Raw genomic sequence first — 18,999 nt, 5'->3', positions numbered from 1 at the left:
GAGGGGTGGGGAGTGAGGAGGGAGGGAGAGTAAGGAAGTAAGGAGAGGTGTTGGGGAAAGGGAAGACTGCGTGAGGTGAGAGGAAGGGAAGGTAGACATGCAGTGGAGCGTTGATTACGATTCATACCGTCTCATCCAAATGATGCTGCATCGATTAACAGTGAAGATGGAAACAAAATAATGTCTCAAATCCATTTTCTACCGGTCATATGATAACTACTGCCCAGAGAAAAACGTGTGTCTGTGTCTGTGTCTGTGTCTGTGTCTGTGTCTGTCTCTGTCAGTTAGCAGAGAGAATGTTATGCTTTATGAAATACACACACAGCCATTATAACAAATACAATCTGTCGCTTCGCTGAAGGGAATATTAAGGTGGTTGGGAGACGGGGAATAAGAGGGAGGGCAGAGGAGGGAGGGATATCGAGGTAAGGTAAGGGAGTGTGGAAGGAGGGTTGTGGAAAGGGAAATAAGGCATTGTGAGGGGACGGTCTTTCCACACATAATCACCGTCCAGATGACAGGTATACTAATGGGGGATGGGGTAGTGGGGGGGGGGGAGTGAGGAGGGTTTGGGGAGTGAGGAAACTGAGGAAGCGAGGAGGGTGGGGGAGCACGGATGGGCAAAAAAGCAGTAAACCATGCATAAATATAACGTATTATTCAGGTATGCTGGGTTGTCCAGTTGAGGTTGAAGGCTTGGAAGATGGAACTGGAGGCTGATTTGCTTGGCATTTTTTGAAGAGCTTCACAATGGAGACTTACTCGAATGGCTGCCTTCATTTTCTGTTCGTAGGCCACCTTGTAACATTTCGGAACATTCTCCATCTCCCTACACACATTGGAACTTCTCATGCAGTCAGGATTGTGCTCATCACAAACAACTCGCTCACCATAACGGAGCACGAGCGACTCTTCCAACATGATGGGGCGCGAGCGACTCGCCAAGGGTGATGGGACGCGAGCGACTCACCCAGGGTGACGGGGCGTGCACCGCTCTCCCATGGGGACGGGGCGTGCACCGCTCACACATTGTCACACAACCAACCTGTCCACCAAGTTTGTCCGAATCCATCCATAACTTTTATCATGCTCCATGTCATTCTGGCCCAATCTCTTGATGGTGAAGAATCACTTAAAAAATTCTCGGATCCGGATCTGCATGATCACCAAAATCGCATCAATTGGTCCTTGTCACATACTCAACCTCTCCACAAAATTTCTTCCGAGTCAGTCAACTTTTTGAGATATCCTGTTCGCAGTCAGACAGACTAGGCTGAAAACATAATGGTGAACATAGGTAATGAAATATACCATACAATGTCATCAAGCTTTGTAAATTAACCCGTCTGTATGGAGGAATTCTTTGGTAGTAGCAACAAAATTGCAACACAAGCAGGATGAACCAACCACACCTTCCACAAAAGGTTGCTTTTGGCGTGCAGTGAGTTGCAACATGTGATGTAATTTAGGGGTTGGAGCTGTCGGCTAATGTTACTGTTTTTTGTTTTTTTTTAATTGTTGATAATTGAAAGCTTGGCATGGAACATTTAGAAATAAGAAAGAATCCCTCCACATTTCTAGCTTTTGAGTTTTGTGTCGACATGTACCCATCAGTTAGCTTTGGACAGTTTTTGTATCCAAATCACACCCGTGCACATCACACATTTATAGACTACATATGACCCAGAAAATACTGACCTTAGGCCTTAGTTATTTTATAACTTGGTTTATGGATCCGCCGACGGTATATTTGCCGAAATGAAATATAAATATAAAACACATTTTTAGCCTTTTATATTTATCCATTTTCCGCCGAAGGTGCAAAGGTTTCAAAACCCGAAATGTAAACGTCGGCATTTATTTTCAAAATATAATATCGTGCGCGCCCGCCAAATTGCCGAGTCACCTTTAACCGAGCTGCGCAGTAGAACTGCGCAGTCGTCTTCGGTCATGGCGTCTGAGCAGTGGCCAGCGTGGTTCAGATTGACTGTGGTTTCTGGGGTGAAAGTGATTGTTAAGAAGTATGTCAGCGGTATAAATTTGAGTGACTGTATTGGTGATTTAATCACGCAACATCTTGACGACGAATATTCTGGCCGAACGATTGCATCAATTCAGTGCAGCAGCAGGGATGATTCGCAGGCTACTCTCGATCGTGCCGATTTTGTTTCCATCGAAAGTTGTACACCGCTGTTCGTATTGAAAGATTTCGGTGCCAAGTACGTCAAAGTTTCCTGCGAGGTGCTGATATTCAGCCTTTAACGGACCAGAAATCAGCCTTTGATCTGCTCATGGGGAGACGGTACGATCAGATGCCCACTGAAAACTAAGCTGGTTATGGCTCTGATTGACCGTTTTGAGCATGTTGACTCTGAGTAGACACCTTTTCTTAATCATATCCAGCACTATGCACTGGTGTGCACGCACACATCTACGACTTGGACAGTAATCTTCTCAGCATTGTTTCCATTTGTTTGATGATCCAACAGGTTTCTATAAGAAAAACATGCCAGACTATATTGTAAAAACAAGTTTTAATCCTTTATTGTTTTTCACATCAGATGATACAGTGAACAATGGCATTCTGCATTTGGTTTTCCATCTTCAATGTTTTCTTAGATCCTCCTGGTCCAGGATTTATATTTATCCCCCCCCCCCCCACCACCCACCTACCTTTGTCTTTTCCATGGAATATCCGAAAAAATATCATAAATATATATTTCTAAAAATTGAAATGATATTTATATTTATATTTCGACCTGCCGACCCTACATTTTAGCTGAAGAACTGCGTAAACCAAGTTATAAAATAAGTAAGACCTTATTAGAGTTTTTTTTTTGTTTTTTTTATTTTTTATTTTTATTAGATCCCACTTCAATTGGTACCTCTTGTTCTGCTTTGATATGCCATAATAAGTGAAGGCCACAGGCATTTGGAAACGTGGCTGGAACATTACTGCAAAGGGCTGGGTGCATGCTTTAACACGTCACATTCCAATCTGATAAAGTCTTCTGTTTCCAATTGAATACATTATCATCTCAAACAGATTGAGAAAGTAATGGTATGCTGAACGTACACCTACATCACCATAGCAACTTGTGATGGCATTTAGATGTGGGGACACGAGCCACCAATGTCTCCGCCATTTTGGGTACAGGCAGTACCGTAATGGTGTGTTGAACTACATGGGAAAATTGCAGAGTACAGAACGTTGAAAACAGTTGTGATACTGTATTTCCATTCCTCTGTAAAATACTTTGGTGTGGAAGTAACAAGTCGGCAGCACAGAAGAGATGTTGAAAGCTTTACAATTTGATACTCAATCAATCCTGAAGGAATTGTTTACTTAGCACAACTTACACTCGATCTGTTGTATCAACTGTAAACCACAATTGTTTTGCACCATTTCAGAGTTGCATGTTTTGTTGTTTAATTTTGCTTTTGTTTTTTTTTTTTCTTCTCTCTCTTTGTTCATTGATTAAAGGTTGCTCAAATAAAGTGCTATGGCCTTGGAGCTGATGAAATGGCTGTTTTTCTTCTTTTACATACTCAGCTGTCATTTTTCTCATCATGGAACAAGATTGTTCATGTTTACTAAAAACTTTTGTACATATGAATAACACTATAAATACTATGAGATTACAATTACATTATTTAATTCACTTTGCCGTGTAATCGCCATTTCTACAATTCGTTCCATCAAAAACTTGCATGAAATTTTTATGTAAAATCAGCACAATTGACTTTTACCATCCATGAAAGGTTGCTTCATAGCAAGTAAGAGTTGAACACTTTGAATGTTTAAGCAACTCATGGCTTGGCACTTCTGTCAAGTTAGTGACCTTTGTGTGGTTTTTATATGACCCAAAGGTTTAAATTGATTTTGTGCAGTTGAAAGATTAGAAAGGAGTAAGATTGAAAATTTAATTCTGTTGCACAAGTGTTGTTGAAATTGGCACAATGAATGCAAGCTGGCACCAACATTGTTAGCACCCATATTGTTAGTACCCGCATTGTTCATACCCATATTGTTAGTACCCATATTGTTGGTGCAAGTCAGTGTTTGACTGTCATGCATTCCTGAACCGCTTGACAGAATGAGTTGAAACTGGTGGTTGTACTCGGGGTTGTGCGTGGGAAAGTTTTTGATAGTTTAAAAAAAAATGTTTAGCCTGGGGAAGTTTGGGGTGAGAAAGTACCCAAATTCTCTCTACATAAATATGTAGGACATATCACTGTTCCTGGTGGGAGGGGTGATGTCAAACTTAAGAATGCCAATTTTCTGGGGGAATTATTCCCTCCTTCAGGACAGGTTCTTCGTAGTTTAGAGAATTAACACAATTTGTACAAGGGAACATTTCACTGCTTGTTTTATTTTTTCTGTCATTACACCAGTTTGTCCCAAATTTCGTACCATGGAACCTAATAGTCATTGGTTCAAACCCCTTTTCAATGAAGTGTTCTAATTGGCAGAACATTCACTTGAAGAATTGTGTAATTTTCATCCTCACTCTTTTCTTGTGCATCATATGTTGAGGCATATCGAGGAGTAGAACTGCGGGCAAGTTCAGAGTTTTATATACTTATTTTCCTAATTGTTCAGACCACGACACACCTTTTTTATTACCATAACTCAAATCCACCAAAATCAACTTTGTAAACTTGCCAACTACTCAATTGCTTGTCAATACTGCAGATGATATTTCTTGTTTCTGAAACATATTGTTTTACTGATTCGAAACACCCTCTCCTAGCGGGAGCAGCCAGAGGGTTCATGTTATTATCCTTATTATCCTGCCCCCCTCCCCCCCCCCCCCCGGAGGGAGGGAGCGGGATATTGTAATCGTCCAGTTTGTTTGTCTGTTAGCAACTTTACGGCAAAACGGCTTTAGCAAACAATATCAAATTTAATCCACAGGTGGGCAATGAACCTTGGACGACCCCATTAACTTTTGGGTACAATTGGATCAAAGGTCAAGGTCACGAAAAGATCATCAAAATCGTTTTTCGCTCATAACTTCGTCAAAAATGATCTGATTTACTTCAAACGAAGCTTATAGTGAACGTTATTCTATTGGTTCACGAAAAAGTAAGTGACCACTATATTCGTTATTGGTGTGTGTCTGTCTGTCTGTCTGTCTCGAGCATAGCTCCGTGGGTTTTGATCCGATCCTGATAAAATTTTGGAGGGAGGTTTATAATCATGATCTAGTTCTGTTTTCCTGAGAATGGGCGCAGTGCGCCCATTATCGGTGGAGCCACACTCAAAAAAACGTGTTTTTAGGGGGTAGCAGATTTCATTTTGCATCTTCTAGGGGGTTTGTCGAATCTGGCAGGGGTTTCGGTATTTGGTTAGCCCAATGGCACCTGCATAGCCCCACGGAGCTCGATTTTTCATTTTCGTGTCAAGGTCACAAGGTCACGATCTTTGAAAATTGCGAATTGTGTTTTTAGGGGGTAGCCAATTTCAATTTGTATCTTCTTCTTGGGGGATTGTCGAATCTGGCAGGGGTTTTGGTATTTGGTTATCCCAATGGCACCTGCATAGCCCCACAGAGCTCTATTTTTCATTTTCGTCCCAAGGTCAAGGTCACAAGGTCACGAACTTAGAAAATTGGGAATTTTTGACATAAAAATCATATGACCACCCAAACTTTGAGAGCTTGGATGACAATATTTTTTTTTATGCATAATCTTGAGGTCATTCCCCACCTAAAGTCTTGAAACCATTTTGCTCCATCTCGAACACCTTGCCTGTGGCGCCCCCTTCATGTTTGTTTTTACGCTGATTTCTTCAAAGTATGGATAATCCGAGGAGTGTGAAATGCCATCTAGCCTATATGACATTATATTGTTTCTGCAATGTTCCAGAGGAAGTTTTGCACCAAAGGTCATAATCCTTGACCTTTGACCTTTAAAGTTCACAAAGGTCAAATTTTCAAAGTTGTGGGAATCGAACCGGGTTTTCGACCTTCTTCGACGAACTAATGACAATAAGCTATAGCACGTATCCTGTTTCCTTATTTTAATGTCCACAACATTGTTTTGTGACCTTGAAAGGTTTTGCAAAGGTCAAATTTTTAAAGTTGTTGAACGAAACTGGGTTTTCGACATTTTGCAGCTAATAACCTGTCACTCGTACCACATCATGTTGATCATTTTTATAACTTGGTCAAACATTATCACATTGTTTCATCCTTGACTTCTGAAACAATCAACATCGTCAAATACCACTCGTGAACCATCGTCGTCTTCAGACTTGTTATTATGATTATAATTGTTAATATTATGATACTGCTATCATAATTGTTGTCATTATTACTTTTGTTATGGGAAGCGGCCTTGGAGAAACACCATGATAATGTGGAACGACACTCGAGTTGCAATGTATACACCTTAACATGGTGTTTTCCCAGGGCAGAAAAAGGCATTAATACATGGAAATTCCACCAGATTATTTGCAGTTGAGTGGAAAGCATCATCGGCTTAGCGACCTCGGAAATAAGGCGAAGGCCTCTTACTCATGATGCAAATAAGGCCTCTGAACTGTCACTTGTAATACTCTCTCCCACTACCACCAGAAGCAGTGTGACACAGTACACTGCACACATTTATGTCGAGAATTTGCATTGGCCCCACCTTGTGAACCTCTTGTGGGGGGGGGGGGGAGTGGAGAGAGGCAAGCCAAGTAGCTCCAACCTTTGTCTTGTGAACCTTAGTCCCCCTAGCAAGTTTGAGATTGCTTTAATGACTGAGCGCATCGGCCACAAATATGCACAGACAGGGAGGCACCGAAGTGCATGTTTTAGTGTGACAACTTTGTACATGATAAGATGGATGAGAATTATTTTGCCTATAACATACTCAAACCCTGAACTGAAATGCAGTTGGAGTATTGCCTGCATGTTTTAAGATTTAAATGGTGAAATAATGGTGGTCATGCGGATGCAGCAGTATGAATGTCGTTCGGCTGAAGCATTGCGCACTTGGTGTTTTTTTAATGGGACAGTTCATTAAGCTACCAAATGAACAACTACGATGAATCTCTTGGCAAAGAATCAAAGTATTGCACAAGCACACCACCGTTGTTCATGAAAGCAAATTGTGATCGGCAATTGCTGGTTGGCTGTTCTTTTTCACAGGACACTGCAGGACAGGAACGTTATCGAACCATCACAACAGCATATTACCGTGGTGCTATGGGGTTCGTTCTCATGTATGACATCACGAATGAAGATTCATTCAATGCTGTACAGGACTGGTGAGTGTTCTGCCCCGACTGGTTTCTGTGAGTAAAATATTCTGGCTCGTGTATTTAGGAAAAGTAATTTCGTTCTCGTCTAGATACTTGCTGCTCTGTGATTGATAGGGAAAGTACTTGCAAGCGTGCATTCAGCTATTGCCTTATGTATGGGGGTTGAAGGGTGGAGGGAAGGAGGGATTCTCCCACATTAATCTTCTTTTTATTATTTTTTTTGTGAGGTTTTCAACATTTATCAAAAATAGATTTGTGAGGTTTCAACATTTATTTCTTGATGAAACGCTCATTTACTGGGGTTTATCCTGGCTTGACGGAGCCTCGTTCTCGATTTTGATTCCCATCCCTAAATGGGATGCATGTTAGGACATGCACAGGTTTTCTGTTTGTGAGAGAATGGCAGTTATAAACGGTTTTTGCTTGAGGCTGAGAACGTAGGGAGCATTCAGATTTAGGGTTTTATGTGTGTTTATTTATTTATTTTTCTTCTTCCACTTTTCCCCATTTTTATTTCATCATTTTGTTGAAGACTTTTGAGGAGGCTGGCAGGATGGCCAACAGGTACACATACTCGCCGCTAGGCCATCTGGCTTGGGTTTGAATCCCGACCCAGCTATAAACTGTTATCCCTGTGTTTCACATGCAGGGTGATTCATCAGTGTGCGTGCCTTCTCTTGGATGGACGTTAAACTGGGAGTCATGTCTGCCGGCATTTGTCCATGGATGTTAAAGACCCCACGGTGTACTTTGCGAAGAGTAGATGAGCTGTCGCCGGCACAAAACAAATTCCAAATTTTGCACTAACTACTTAGTCAAATGTCAGGCCTTGCCAGCCAGTTAAAGACTTAGGCCAAAAACTTCCCTCCGGCCAACCCCGCAAGAACGTGGGAATTATTCTCGCCGTTAAAGAAAGCAAGAAGAAGAAGTTGAAGACTTTTGGGTTTGTTTGCTTGATATTTCCATAAGAACCCATTGCTCATGTTACTTGGATCCCAGATCCCCCTCCCCTCCCCCCAGCCCCCATCTTCATTGTCTATTATATTTGTAAATTGTAAAAAAAAAAAAAAAAAAACAATGCGTCATCTCCTAGTGCCTTTGTTCCTGCACATGATTTATGGAAAGCTACTTCATGAGCCTTGCATCACTGTTTAAAATCCAGAAAAATAAATTCCACTCCACCCTACTCCCCATTTCACTCATCCTTATTTATTTTCTTTTATGGCTGTACATGCAATCAAGTAAAATGTAAACTTTGGTTTTCACTCACTTGATAATGCATCATTGGAAGCAAAATCCTCAAGGGCAATCGTCAACAAGAACAGTGTACCCTAACATGTAGCATGTAATTGTGCAATATGGACCAGCCCAAGCTGGACTAGTGTCGTGGAGCTTCGCCAGTCTTCGCTAGTTTTTAGTCAAAAGACTCAAACAATGTATAGGTAGTGGACAAAAAAAAGGAAACACCTGGGTAAATGAGGGACACCAAGCAGGCTTCCAGCCAGGTTGTGACGCATGATGTGTTTAATTGAGCAAATAACATCCCAGCATGCTTAGGGTCATGCATAAAGATGCTGCGCAGGCCTGGTGACCTACAATTATCGCTAGCATAGCTGCAAGAGGAGACCCCCCCACCCCCACCCCTCCCCCCATTCTCCCCATCCATAGAGCATGTGTGGTCACTCATTGGTTTGATGACCATGACACTGAAGTTATCCATATGTCATGGTCTACTTAGTCACCAGACATGGGTGAAACTCCTTCCGTATTTTACGTAAATCCATATTTTTGTGACAACCCACACGGAGGTTTCCGTATGTCCATCCTCAGAAAGGCATTTCACGATTAGAGGGAAGTGAGATGCTATTCGGTCACGGGTAGAATAAAGGATTGACTAGCATGGAAGGATAAGATGTCCGAGGCATTTGGAATCCAAAAGATCCGCCTGCTTACCGTTTTATGCATGAACGACTGCCATTTGTTGGTGTCTATCAGATGCATTTCACTCGACGGTGATCTTCTTTGCCTGGTGTTGTGCTGAAAAGGGCAACCCTTATCGTGGAGTTTCCCTCGTAACGATTCTTCCCTTGATGTTGGTACCTTCGTGTGGCTCGCGTGTAAAGAGCTCTTCTTTGGCTTTGTGGAACCTTGCACTTCTTGTGTTGCCTTATACGCAGGTTGGTGGAGCTCGTCTGTAGAGTCTGAAGTCTATTTCTCCTTGAATCCTTCATCAACATTCCTGCCTTCAGCCCTGCCGGGTTCCAGAGGGCTATTCAGCGAAGCACCTCGGCAACTTAACCTTCCCTTGTGGCATTTGAATTCCTTTCAGACATTCCCGTCACTTGTACGTTCAAGACTCCCACCGCTGGCCAACGCTGATGCAGTGCCCCCTGTTACTCATTTTGCTAACCTCGGAAGGATGACGGACTGGGTCAACCCGCTTGCTGTTAATTCAACAGAAACAGAGGGGCTCTAACCCAAGACCCTAAGATCTTAAGCCAGCCACCTTAACCGTTAAGCCAACACCAGGATCCAGCAATGAATGTTAAGGTGAAATAAAAAAATTCTTCCCCAAATATTGTTGTGGGGCCGGGTCTCGGTGGCGAGCATGACCGCTAGGGGGAGCAGTAGAGTCGGCTCCACCGAACACACCGGAATTTAGGTCGTGACCCTCGGATAAGTCCGAAAGGCACGGGTCCCCTACAGGACCATGAATCGCCAATAATTCGACCGCGTGGGGTAGGGTTAATTGCCAAACTTCAATATACCTAAGTACCCATGTGGCAAAGCTACCAGGGAATTCACACCCTCGATAGGCCTCGAGCGAGACGAGCCGTTACTGTGCTCGAACCGTGTATAACCCGAGCGGATGGTTACCGGGGCCTGTCGGTCCAAATGAAAAATTACGGCAACAACGGCCTTCCTAATCCCCAATACGCACCATGGCAAACTAATGGCAGAAATGACAAAGAACGAGCTGGTACATTCAACAAGAGGGGGATTTATTTACAATAATCGGGGGACGAGGGGAGCATGTAAAGGCAGAGTTATCCGAATAAAGAAGGGTATCAAATGTACAAGCAATTATTTAAAGAATTCTACTTTGAGACAGGGCCCACAGACACACACACACACACACACACACACACACACACACACACACACACACACACACACACACACACACACACAGAAAGTGATGGACCTCGAGGTCTTTATTACCCCTTCAGCTTGGGAGGGGAGACAAGCTGAGGGAAGAGAATGTGCTGGCTCCCTGGCCACGATCGTGCGGCTGGACGATCGCACCTTCCCGGAGCACCAGTTGCCCAAGAACGGACCAGGAACGGCCCAAGAATGGTTGACCGCTTGTTGTAATGCGCCAGACGAGATGCGCGGGATGCAGTCAGCCGCATACCCAGACAGAAGCGCACTCGAGCAGATGGGACGCAATCTTCAATCAATTCCTATCGTTTCTCGGGCGGGTCCACTCCCCCGTCGCCTGCTCCCATTGGGTGGACAGCGTGTTGCGGCTCCGCCTTCTTGAGAAGGACTGCCCCGACTGGTCCACGTGTCGCCCATTGGTCAGAAAATGATGCATACCCTTATTTAGCGCACAGCCAGAATGAAGCACTCTGTGCCCATATTTGGGCCAAGCTCGAGCGAAATGCTTCGTGACCATATTTGGTGTGAAATCCACACCGCCTGGGGCATGGAATTCTGCCCACGTACACATGCCGGCGAGCCCGCGAAGAGCGCGGATAATGCCGCGAGCAGAGGGTTGTTGTTGCGGTAAAAATCCTATCTATAAAATAACTTTGTAGCACATGTACACTTCATTGCCCACTAAACATGGGACGGGGCCCTAACTAGAAACACTCACCGATATAACTCTTCGATAAGGACCTGAATGTTGAGTGCTCATGGCTGCCAGATTCGTAACAATATCGCTCTCATTTGCAAAGTTTTTTTTTTTTTTTTTTTTCTCGTTTGTTTCTTTTTTTTTATGCTACAATGTGGACAGGATCACCCCCAAAATGCACATTTCAAAATTTTCCGGGGAAGCGGACCACCCAAAGAAAATCTCGTTTTTCCTTTTTTCAAAAATTCTGCAGTTTCACCTGTGCACCAAATCTCAACCCAATCAAGCATTAATGGGATATTCTGTGATGACGCCTGAGACAGCATTTTCAACCTCCATCAAACAGGTGTGAGTTGATTGACTTTCTCATGGAATAATGGTGCCACATCCCTCCTGCAGAATTCTCAATGCTGGTGGACTCTATGCCATGGCACATACAGGCCATTCTGGCTGCATTTTGTGGCCCAATACCCTATTAAATGACTTTACATTGTTGTTTTTAAAAAAAATTGTCCACTACCAGTATTATTTTATCAACTGAAAGTTTATAAAAGTGTTTCCTATCAGTGAGGAAATTAGGTGCAGCTGATGTTTCTCGTGTTGCACTTCATCAGAGGAGAAATAAGGCAATGTAATGTGTGGATGGATGGTTAGATGGTGTTGGGTAGAGGAACAAAGAATAAAGAGACCAGATAATAATTTAAAATAAGGGGTCAGAGATCAAAGTTAAAGTGTAAAATGTGGGTGAAGGGAGGATGTACAGTGTTGAGCAAAAGTCAAACATCGAAAGACCAGGTCAAAGAAATATAGTTGTAACATTGACAAAATATTTACAGCAGAACATATATCAGGCAATTACGTAAACAAAAAAAGAAGGGGAAATATGGGGAATCAAAAAGGTATATATTATATAATGTGAACCGTGGTGTCTGTCCTTGCATTTGTGTGTGTCCCATTTCTGGTAGCCACTTATTGTGCTGTGTTTGAAAAGCTCTACATGCAGGCAAAGCTCAACATTCAACCAGAAGAAGAGCATTATACCAACCGAGATATGTTTTAAACATAACATTTCAACAAACCGTGTCAGTGTTGATAACAGTAGCCTAAACGGAAAGTTTTTGAACAAAGGCTGCAGTGCAAGGTGATCATTTAATTTAGGAAAACTCCATTTAGCATTGTGACGCAAAATAACATTCAATACAGTGGGACCCGCTTAATAGAATCACTTTGGGCTGGACAAATTTGATTCTAATAAGCGGGTGATTCTAATATCCGAGTTCACCAGAGTTGTGGAGTATCGAGCGGATCAAATGTCGAGTACACATATGGAGACAAATACTCAGCATTTAGTTTGATTTATATGACACACTTGCTCAAAACAATGTAACTTACTACTGAAAATAAAACAATTACACGTACAGTACATATGTACTTTTCAAAGCAAAACAACATAGGTTTGTCGATGAGCCTACTCTGTAATGAAAAAATTGTCGATTGTTGCCTGCTTTAACGAGTCTGTGGCAATGGCGGTGACCTCCTTGTCAAGTTTGCGCAGGAAGGCCATGTCACTGAACCCATGTGATAGCAAACCAAGCCTGATCGTCTTAGCTGCAGACATCATTTCCTTGATGGTCGGGACAGAGATCTCCTCTTCCTCCTCTTCCTCCACCTTAGTGTTGGCGTCATAGTCTGCGTCAGTAGCAATTCCCATTTCGCGTTGGACTGCCGAAACGATGGCTTTGTCTGTGACATCATCGTCTGTGGTTTGGAGAGTGGCGTCCATGTTGACGAAGTCCTGCCATTGGTCGGGATCCATTTGAAGAGGGTTGGCTAACTCGTCGTCGTCATTGCTCTCGACCCTTTCGCCTTCGCTTGCCGCTCCGATGAAAATTCCTCCTTTGCGCCAGCAGTTCACTATGCCGGTAGTCTTCACATCATTCCATGCTGCGTCCGTAAACAGCATAGCGTCGAGGATCGTTATCTTTTTCGCCAAGTCACTCGCTGTCATTGCTCCATCCTCGTTGTTAATCTCAGTGAGCACTTTTCGTAGCATGGCACGGCGGTAATGAGCTTTGAATGAATGGATAATTCCCTGATCTAACGGTTGAAGAACAGAGGTTGTGTTCGGCGGGAGAAATGCCACAGTAATGTTCGACAGTTGAAGTGATTGGGGATGTGCCGGACAGTTGTCGATGAGAAGCAACGCTTTCTGGTCATGACGCCGAAGCTCGCGATTCCACTCATCGAGCCATTCAGTGAAGAGGAAACCTGTCATCCATGCGGAGGAATTGGCTCTGTAGCGAACTGGAATTGTTTTGAGGCCTTTGAAACACCGTGGATTCTTGCTTTTACTAATACCGAAAGGAGGACGCTTAGCACCAGTCATCGAGCAGCAAAAAAGCACCGTGATTCTTTCCTTTAGCTTTTTCCCACCGCAGTGCTGATCTCCCTTGAAGAGGAACGTTCCGTCTGGTAAGGCCCGAAAATACAACCCGGTTTCGTCAGCATTCCAGATCTCATCAGCCGTGAAGCCTTCTACGAGATCCGGAAACACGTGGTCCAGCCATTGTTGTTTCCCTCCTACGTCAGCCGCCGCTGCCTCTCCGTGAAGTTTCTTGTGGACGATTCCATGTCTTTTCTTGAACCGGTCAATCCAGCCGTTTGTCGCACTGAACTTCTTGTTGTTGAACTTTTCCGCGAACTGAGCCGCTTTCTCCCGCATCAGAGGTCCAGAAAGCGGTGCTTCCTTTTCTCTCGAAGTTTGAATCCACTTGACCATTGCTGGTTCGACATCGGGTGCGTTGCCGCTTCGCTTGCGTTTCTGAGAAGAAGACGAATCCACTTGACCTTTCAGAATGGCCTCTCGATCTTTCAGAATCTTGCATAGGATCGGCTGGTTAATTTCCAACTTGTCTGCAGCTTCTCGTTGGCTCATTCTGGGCAAAGCGTCATAGTCCCTCAGGATTTGTGCTTTATCAATGTTTGAACGATCCGTCCGCTTTCGTTTTCTGTCCATCGTGGAAATAACGACACGCCGAGTGCTTAGACTGCAGCTGTCAACCGTCTGCCTATCTGTACAATGACTACCGAAATCACTGTAGTGGCATAGCGTTATTTTTAGCGTGACGTCAGCCGCCTGGTGGCAAAAGTTGGAACTGTGCGGCCAGTAGGCGCTGAACTGTCGAAGTGGATGGCCAGCAGCTGATTCTATTAAGCGGGTTTTTGATTCTAATAAACGGGAAAAATTGTGTACATTTAGATACAATGGAATCGGTCTCAACGATTTTGATTCTATAATACGGGTGATTCTATTAAGCGGGTCCCACTGTAACGAGAAAGCATCTGAAAATGCAAAGCCCATCTGCGTCTGCTTTGGACTCGAACTAAACTTGATGAAAATGACAGTTTAAAAAAAAATTTCTAAATTTTTGTTTATTGTATTTATGAATCTCCACAATCTCGTGATAAAGGTATGTTGAAGATTTGATGACAAAAGCTCAATTGCTAAAAATGGTACCGCCTGGACATACACACTGAATCTCAATGGTAAACAAGGATTTTGATTAAAACATTTATGGCTGGACTGCCACTTCACTGATGACCTCATCCTGAAAATCCATTTTTCCCCAAAAGGAGTAGAATGAGATGTACCAAGTTTCAAATTTTGCCGATCAGGGGTTTCAGAGATATAATGTTGAAATTTTTTGCATTTAATCCAAGATGGCTGCCGTACCACGTAACTTATGATATCTCAATTATAATTAATATATTATTCAAGGGGGGTCGCTACTACCCTGAAAATTGTCAATTGGATAAGTTGCTGAGAAAACAAGTTAAATAATAATCGAGGGTCAAAATAAAAAGGGTCGAATAATAATAATTAAAATTATTTCAACGTACTTATTAATTTGTTTTCTCCATATAATATTCTCATAATAAAGCTTTGTTTAAAATTTGATGACAAAAGCCCAAATTGTAAAAAAAATGTTACGGCCTGGAAAGTCACAGACAGATAGACACCCACAGAAGTAATTGCAAAACCCTGTCTTCCACTGCATGGCGGATAGGCTAATAAGCTTCCAAAAAGTCCAAAATAAACTTCAATTCAATACTTGGTGGACTGATGTAATTATTTACAGCTGGAGCATTCACTCTGAATTGAGGAGTTTGGCGTTTCAAACCTCGGCCAAGTCATTCGTTATATCAAAGACTTTTAAAATGGTGCGTTGCTTCCTTGCTTGATGCTCAATATTTGAAAAAGATAGAACACAGCTAAACTGTCATAAGTTGGCAACCATTGTGCAGGCTTGATGGGCTGAATGGTCTCTTTTTGTGTTGAAGTTCCTTGGAAAGGAAGTAGTCTATTACATTGCGAACCGTAGTGTCTGTCTGTCGCCCGTTTACGGCGACTGCTTCCCGTGTTGTAGAAATTATTTTGAACTTCAACACAGAAAGAGACCAAGAGATCAAGCCTGCACAATGGTTGCCAACCTATGCCAGCAAATAATGCTTCCCGCATGAATAATGTTAATGTCAAATTTTATTTTACAAGTAGGATATTCAACACTAAGTTGTTATTTATAATAGCTATATTTTGCCCTATTTTTGGACATATACAACCTCTACCACCCAATGTTGCACCACCATTTCATGATAGATGGTATAATATAAGTAGCTCAGAGCTTTGGCTCTGAGTGAAACCAAGAGTGCAACACAATTAACCTTTTTTTTAAAGTCCATGAAATAATTTAATTTGATGGATTAACTTAAACTTTTCCCATCACGATAGATGGGTACTTTTGCTTGTATCTATTTAAGAGTTGAGTCCATAAATGAAAGTGCTTATTAATCCCATTGGGTGTTGATATGCTGCCTTTGAAAATGGTTTTGTTCTTCACAACTTAGGCTGTCTATAATGCCATGATAAATTCTACAGATGGTCAAATATTTGGCGAAACATTGAAGTATCCAGACTTTTCCGTGAACCTAAGAGTGTATCATTTCCGTGAATAATTACTACATGTTCTCACATGAAGTAATTGTTCACGGAAATGATCACCCACTCTTATTCCCTGCCAAAGTGAGTGCAGGTGATCCAATACAATTTAGAATGCAGTCAACGTGGTTAGTAACTTAAAGGTGCTTTTGAGTCCTGCATTGACGTGGTTGCGTTGATGAAAATGTAGGTGTTAAGGCTTTTATGAACACTTAAAAGCTCCTGCATTGGGATTTGGTAATCACCCTTTAACCAGGGAAATTTTCAATTCGTCATATTTAAATGAAATGAGACAGTTGTTTGGAAAAAATTGAGGCAGAATATTAGGATCATTCTGTAATAACTTGGAATTTCTCTGAATGATGTTCTTGATTGGTAGGTTGCTGTTGTGGTAAATCAATGTAAATGTCAAATCTTTCTTGAGTGTTTGGTTCCAATCGGTAAAACTTTCCTTCAATTTTGTGGGCATGGTCCAATGCACTGGCTGCAATGGAGCAAGGATAACGGTGCTCTGAAAATGTTAACACCGAGACTTTTTTTTTTTCATACACGATTGTGTTCTGAAGTTTGGACTTTATCTTGCACATGCCAAAATGAAGGCTTGTCAGAAAGTTGAAAATGGAGCTGAATGATTTGAATGTAATTTGTTTGAATATATCTTTCCATCTTTCGTATAGAAGGCATTAAAAAATATATCATGAAACAACTTGAATGGAGCCAATGTTTTCAATTGATGCTAATTTCTACCAAAGGTCTTGGATTACAAACGTGCACTGAAAATCCTCTCTGCTACATTTGTTTCACCAGCATTAAATATTGTGAGGTCCTGACAACATTTCCACATTGGTGAAATTATCGCAATGGCTGCAGTGCTCAAACCGTGAAACACAATCTGACGAACGATATTCCGTAATTTAATCTCCAAGCAATTAATTGACATTTAGCCATTGTAATGTCCATGGGGAGATTTCTTGGAATTGTGAGCTTGGATGGCCCATCAAGTTGAGGGATACCAATTGCGTCATGATGAAGGGATTCATCCCAAATTGTTTAATTTAGAGTTCAATGACATCACAGACACAAATAAGTAACGCAACCTTGATTTGGAAAAAAACAAAAACTTGTGGACATGCAAGAACAGAAATTAAATGACACTAATAAACAACTAATCAAACCTGTGTAGAACAACCACTCAAGGGAAACCGAAAAAGTGACCTTTATAGACAGGTGGTTTTTCTTTACAGGTTTGCGGCTGACTGCAGTACAGTGACGATATTCAAGCACAAGTATCCAAATGTGTAAAGTAAGCAAACCTGCCTTGGTAACCTCTATTTCCTCTCTTAATTTTTTTTTTTAATTGATTAATTCACATCTTACTCTGTCATTTTGACAGTCAGGATGTGTTATACTTTATTAAAGTAGTCGAGGTGTGTCGTCTGTTTAAATTTTTGGCGCAGTTTAAAGAAATCGGCCTCAACCATTTCCTCCATCTCCATTCAACTCTCCAGAAAAGCACTGCAACCCTTGCTCAATGCAAAGGCCTTCATGTCGGCAAGGCTTGCAGCAAACTCGTGGATGCTCTTGATTTTGTTTTCTGCAGGTAAAGTGACATCATCTTCCTCCTCCTTCTCATCATCATCCTCTTCATTAATCATTTCTTTATCCGCATCATTATCAGCCAGCCAGCATGTAGAGCCACAAGTTTGCTGAGAGACATCTGGATAACGCTTTTGCAGGCAGAGCCCAGTTCCTCATCCTCATTTTCATTTGCCTCCATGTTATTGGCATATGAAGCTCCAATTCCACACCTCTTGAAACACTTCTACATAATCTCCTCATCCACATCCATCCATGACTGATAGATCCAGGATATAGCTTGCAGAACATTAGTTTGCTGAATCAGCTATGATTCAGTCAAGTTTCATTCAGTCTAAATTTCTCAGCTCTCTCATCCTGAACCTGAACTTCAACTTCAATGACTGAATGATCCCTTAATCCATCGGCTGTGTTTTTGAAGTGGTATTTGGGGGAAGAAACATAAGTTTCACATTCTTCATTTGGAGGCAAGGATGACATGGGGCATTATATAGCAACATCAAGATCCCCGTGCAATGGGCATCCCATTTTCTGGTCAAGTTTCTTCATGTACATTTTGAAGACATTACTCATCATCTATGCTTTCTTGTTGGCATGGTAATCCACAGGGAGGTCCTTCCTTTCCAGCTTTCTGAAGCAATCTGGCTTGATGGACTTTCCAAAGATGAGAGGCTTCTCCTTTTCTCCAAGAGTATTGGCAGACAGCATTACCATCAAATGTTCCTTTGAACATTTCCAACCAGAGCGGTCCTCACATTTGATACGAAGCGTCGAGTCCACCGATACCTTAAATAAATGGCCAGTCTCATCTATGTTCTAGATGTCACATCGGTCATAACCATCGCAAAGTTCAGGAACCTTGACTTTTCATTTCTCCACTGCAGCACGGTCAATGCCGTCGCTCACCACTAATTTTTCTGAAGACGATATGTCTCCTCCCGAAAGCTTCCATCCGCCCATCGGATGCCTTGAAGTCATGAACCTTGAGATGCTTGACAGCTGATTACACGATAACTTTCCAAGATTCACGAAAGAAGCCAGAGCCCAGTGGTTATCGGGGGACAAATTTCAGTCTATCTCGCTGAAAACCGAGTCGAATTTGAAGATTGAAAACTTCATCCAAATCAGAGCACACGATAGTAGTGAGCGTGCATAATTGAGCGAGAAAACGCAAATGCACTGAAACATGGAACTCGGAAGTTCTGTTCACCGAAACGCAATTTTCATTTTCATTTTTATTTTTTAAAATTTATTTAAATATGATGGTTGGCTCATAATGGAGCTGCTACTCAC

General features: G+C 42.2%; 1 protein-coding gene across 1 annotated transcript in view; it reads left to right on the top strand.

Annotated features, from left to right (window-relative positions):
• The window catches only part of LOC147032849 (ras-related protein Rab-3A-like), a 97,125-nt gene that overhangs the window by 23,101 nt on the left and 55,025 nt on the right, over positions 1 to 18,999 (top strand). Inside the window, exon 3 of the mRNA XM_085870786.1 lies at positions 7,143 to 7,261. Coding sequence (XP_085726912.1) covers positions 7,143 to 7,261 — 119 coding nt within the window. The remainder of the gene's footprint in view (positions 1 to 7,142; positions 7,262 to 18,999) is intronic.

The sequence above is a fragment of the Eptatretus burgeri genome, chromosome 2 (assembly GCF_056783735.1).
Source record: "Eptatretus burgeri isolate ZD-2024b chromosome 2, Ebu_testis_v1, whole genome shotgun sequence".
Classification (NCBI taxonomy): domain Eukaryota; kingdom Metazoa; phylum Chordata; class Myxini; order Myxiniformes; family Myxinidae; genus Eptatretus; species Eptatretus burgeri.
Note: the sequence above shows the minus strand (reverse complement) of the source record. Positions and strands in the feature narration are given on the sequence as shown.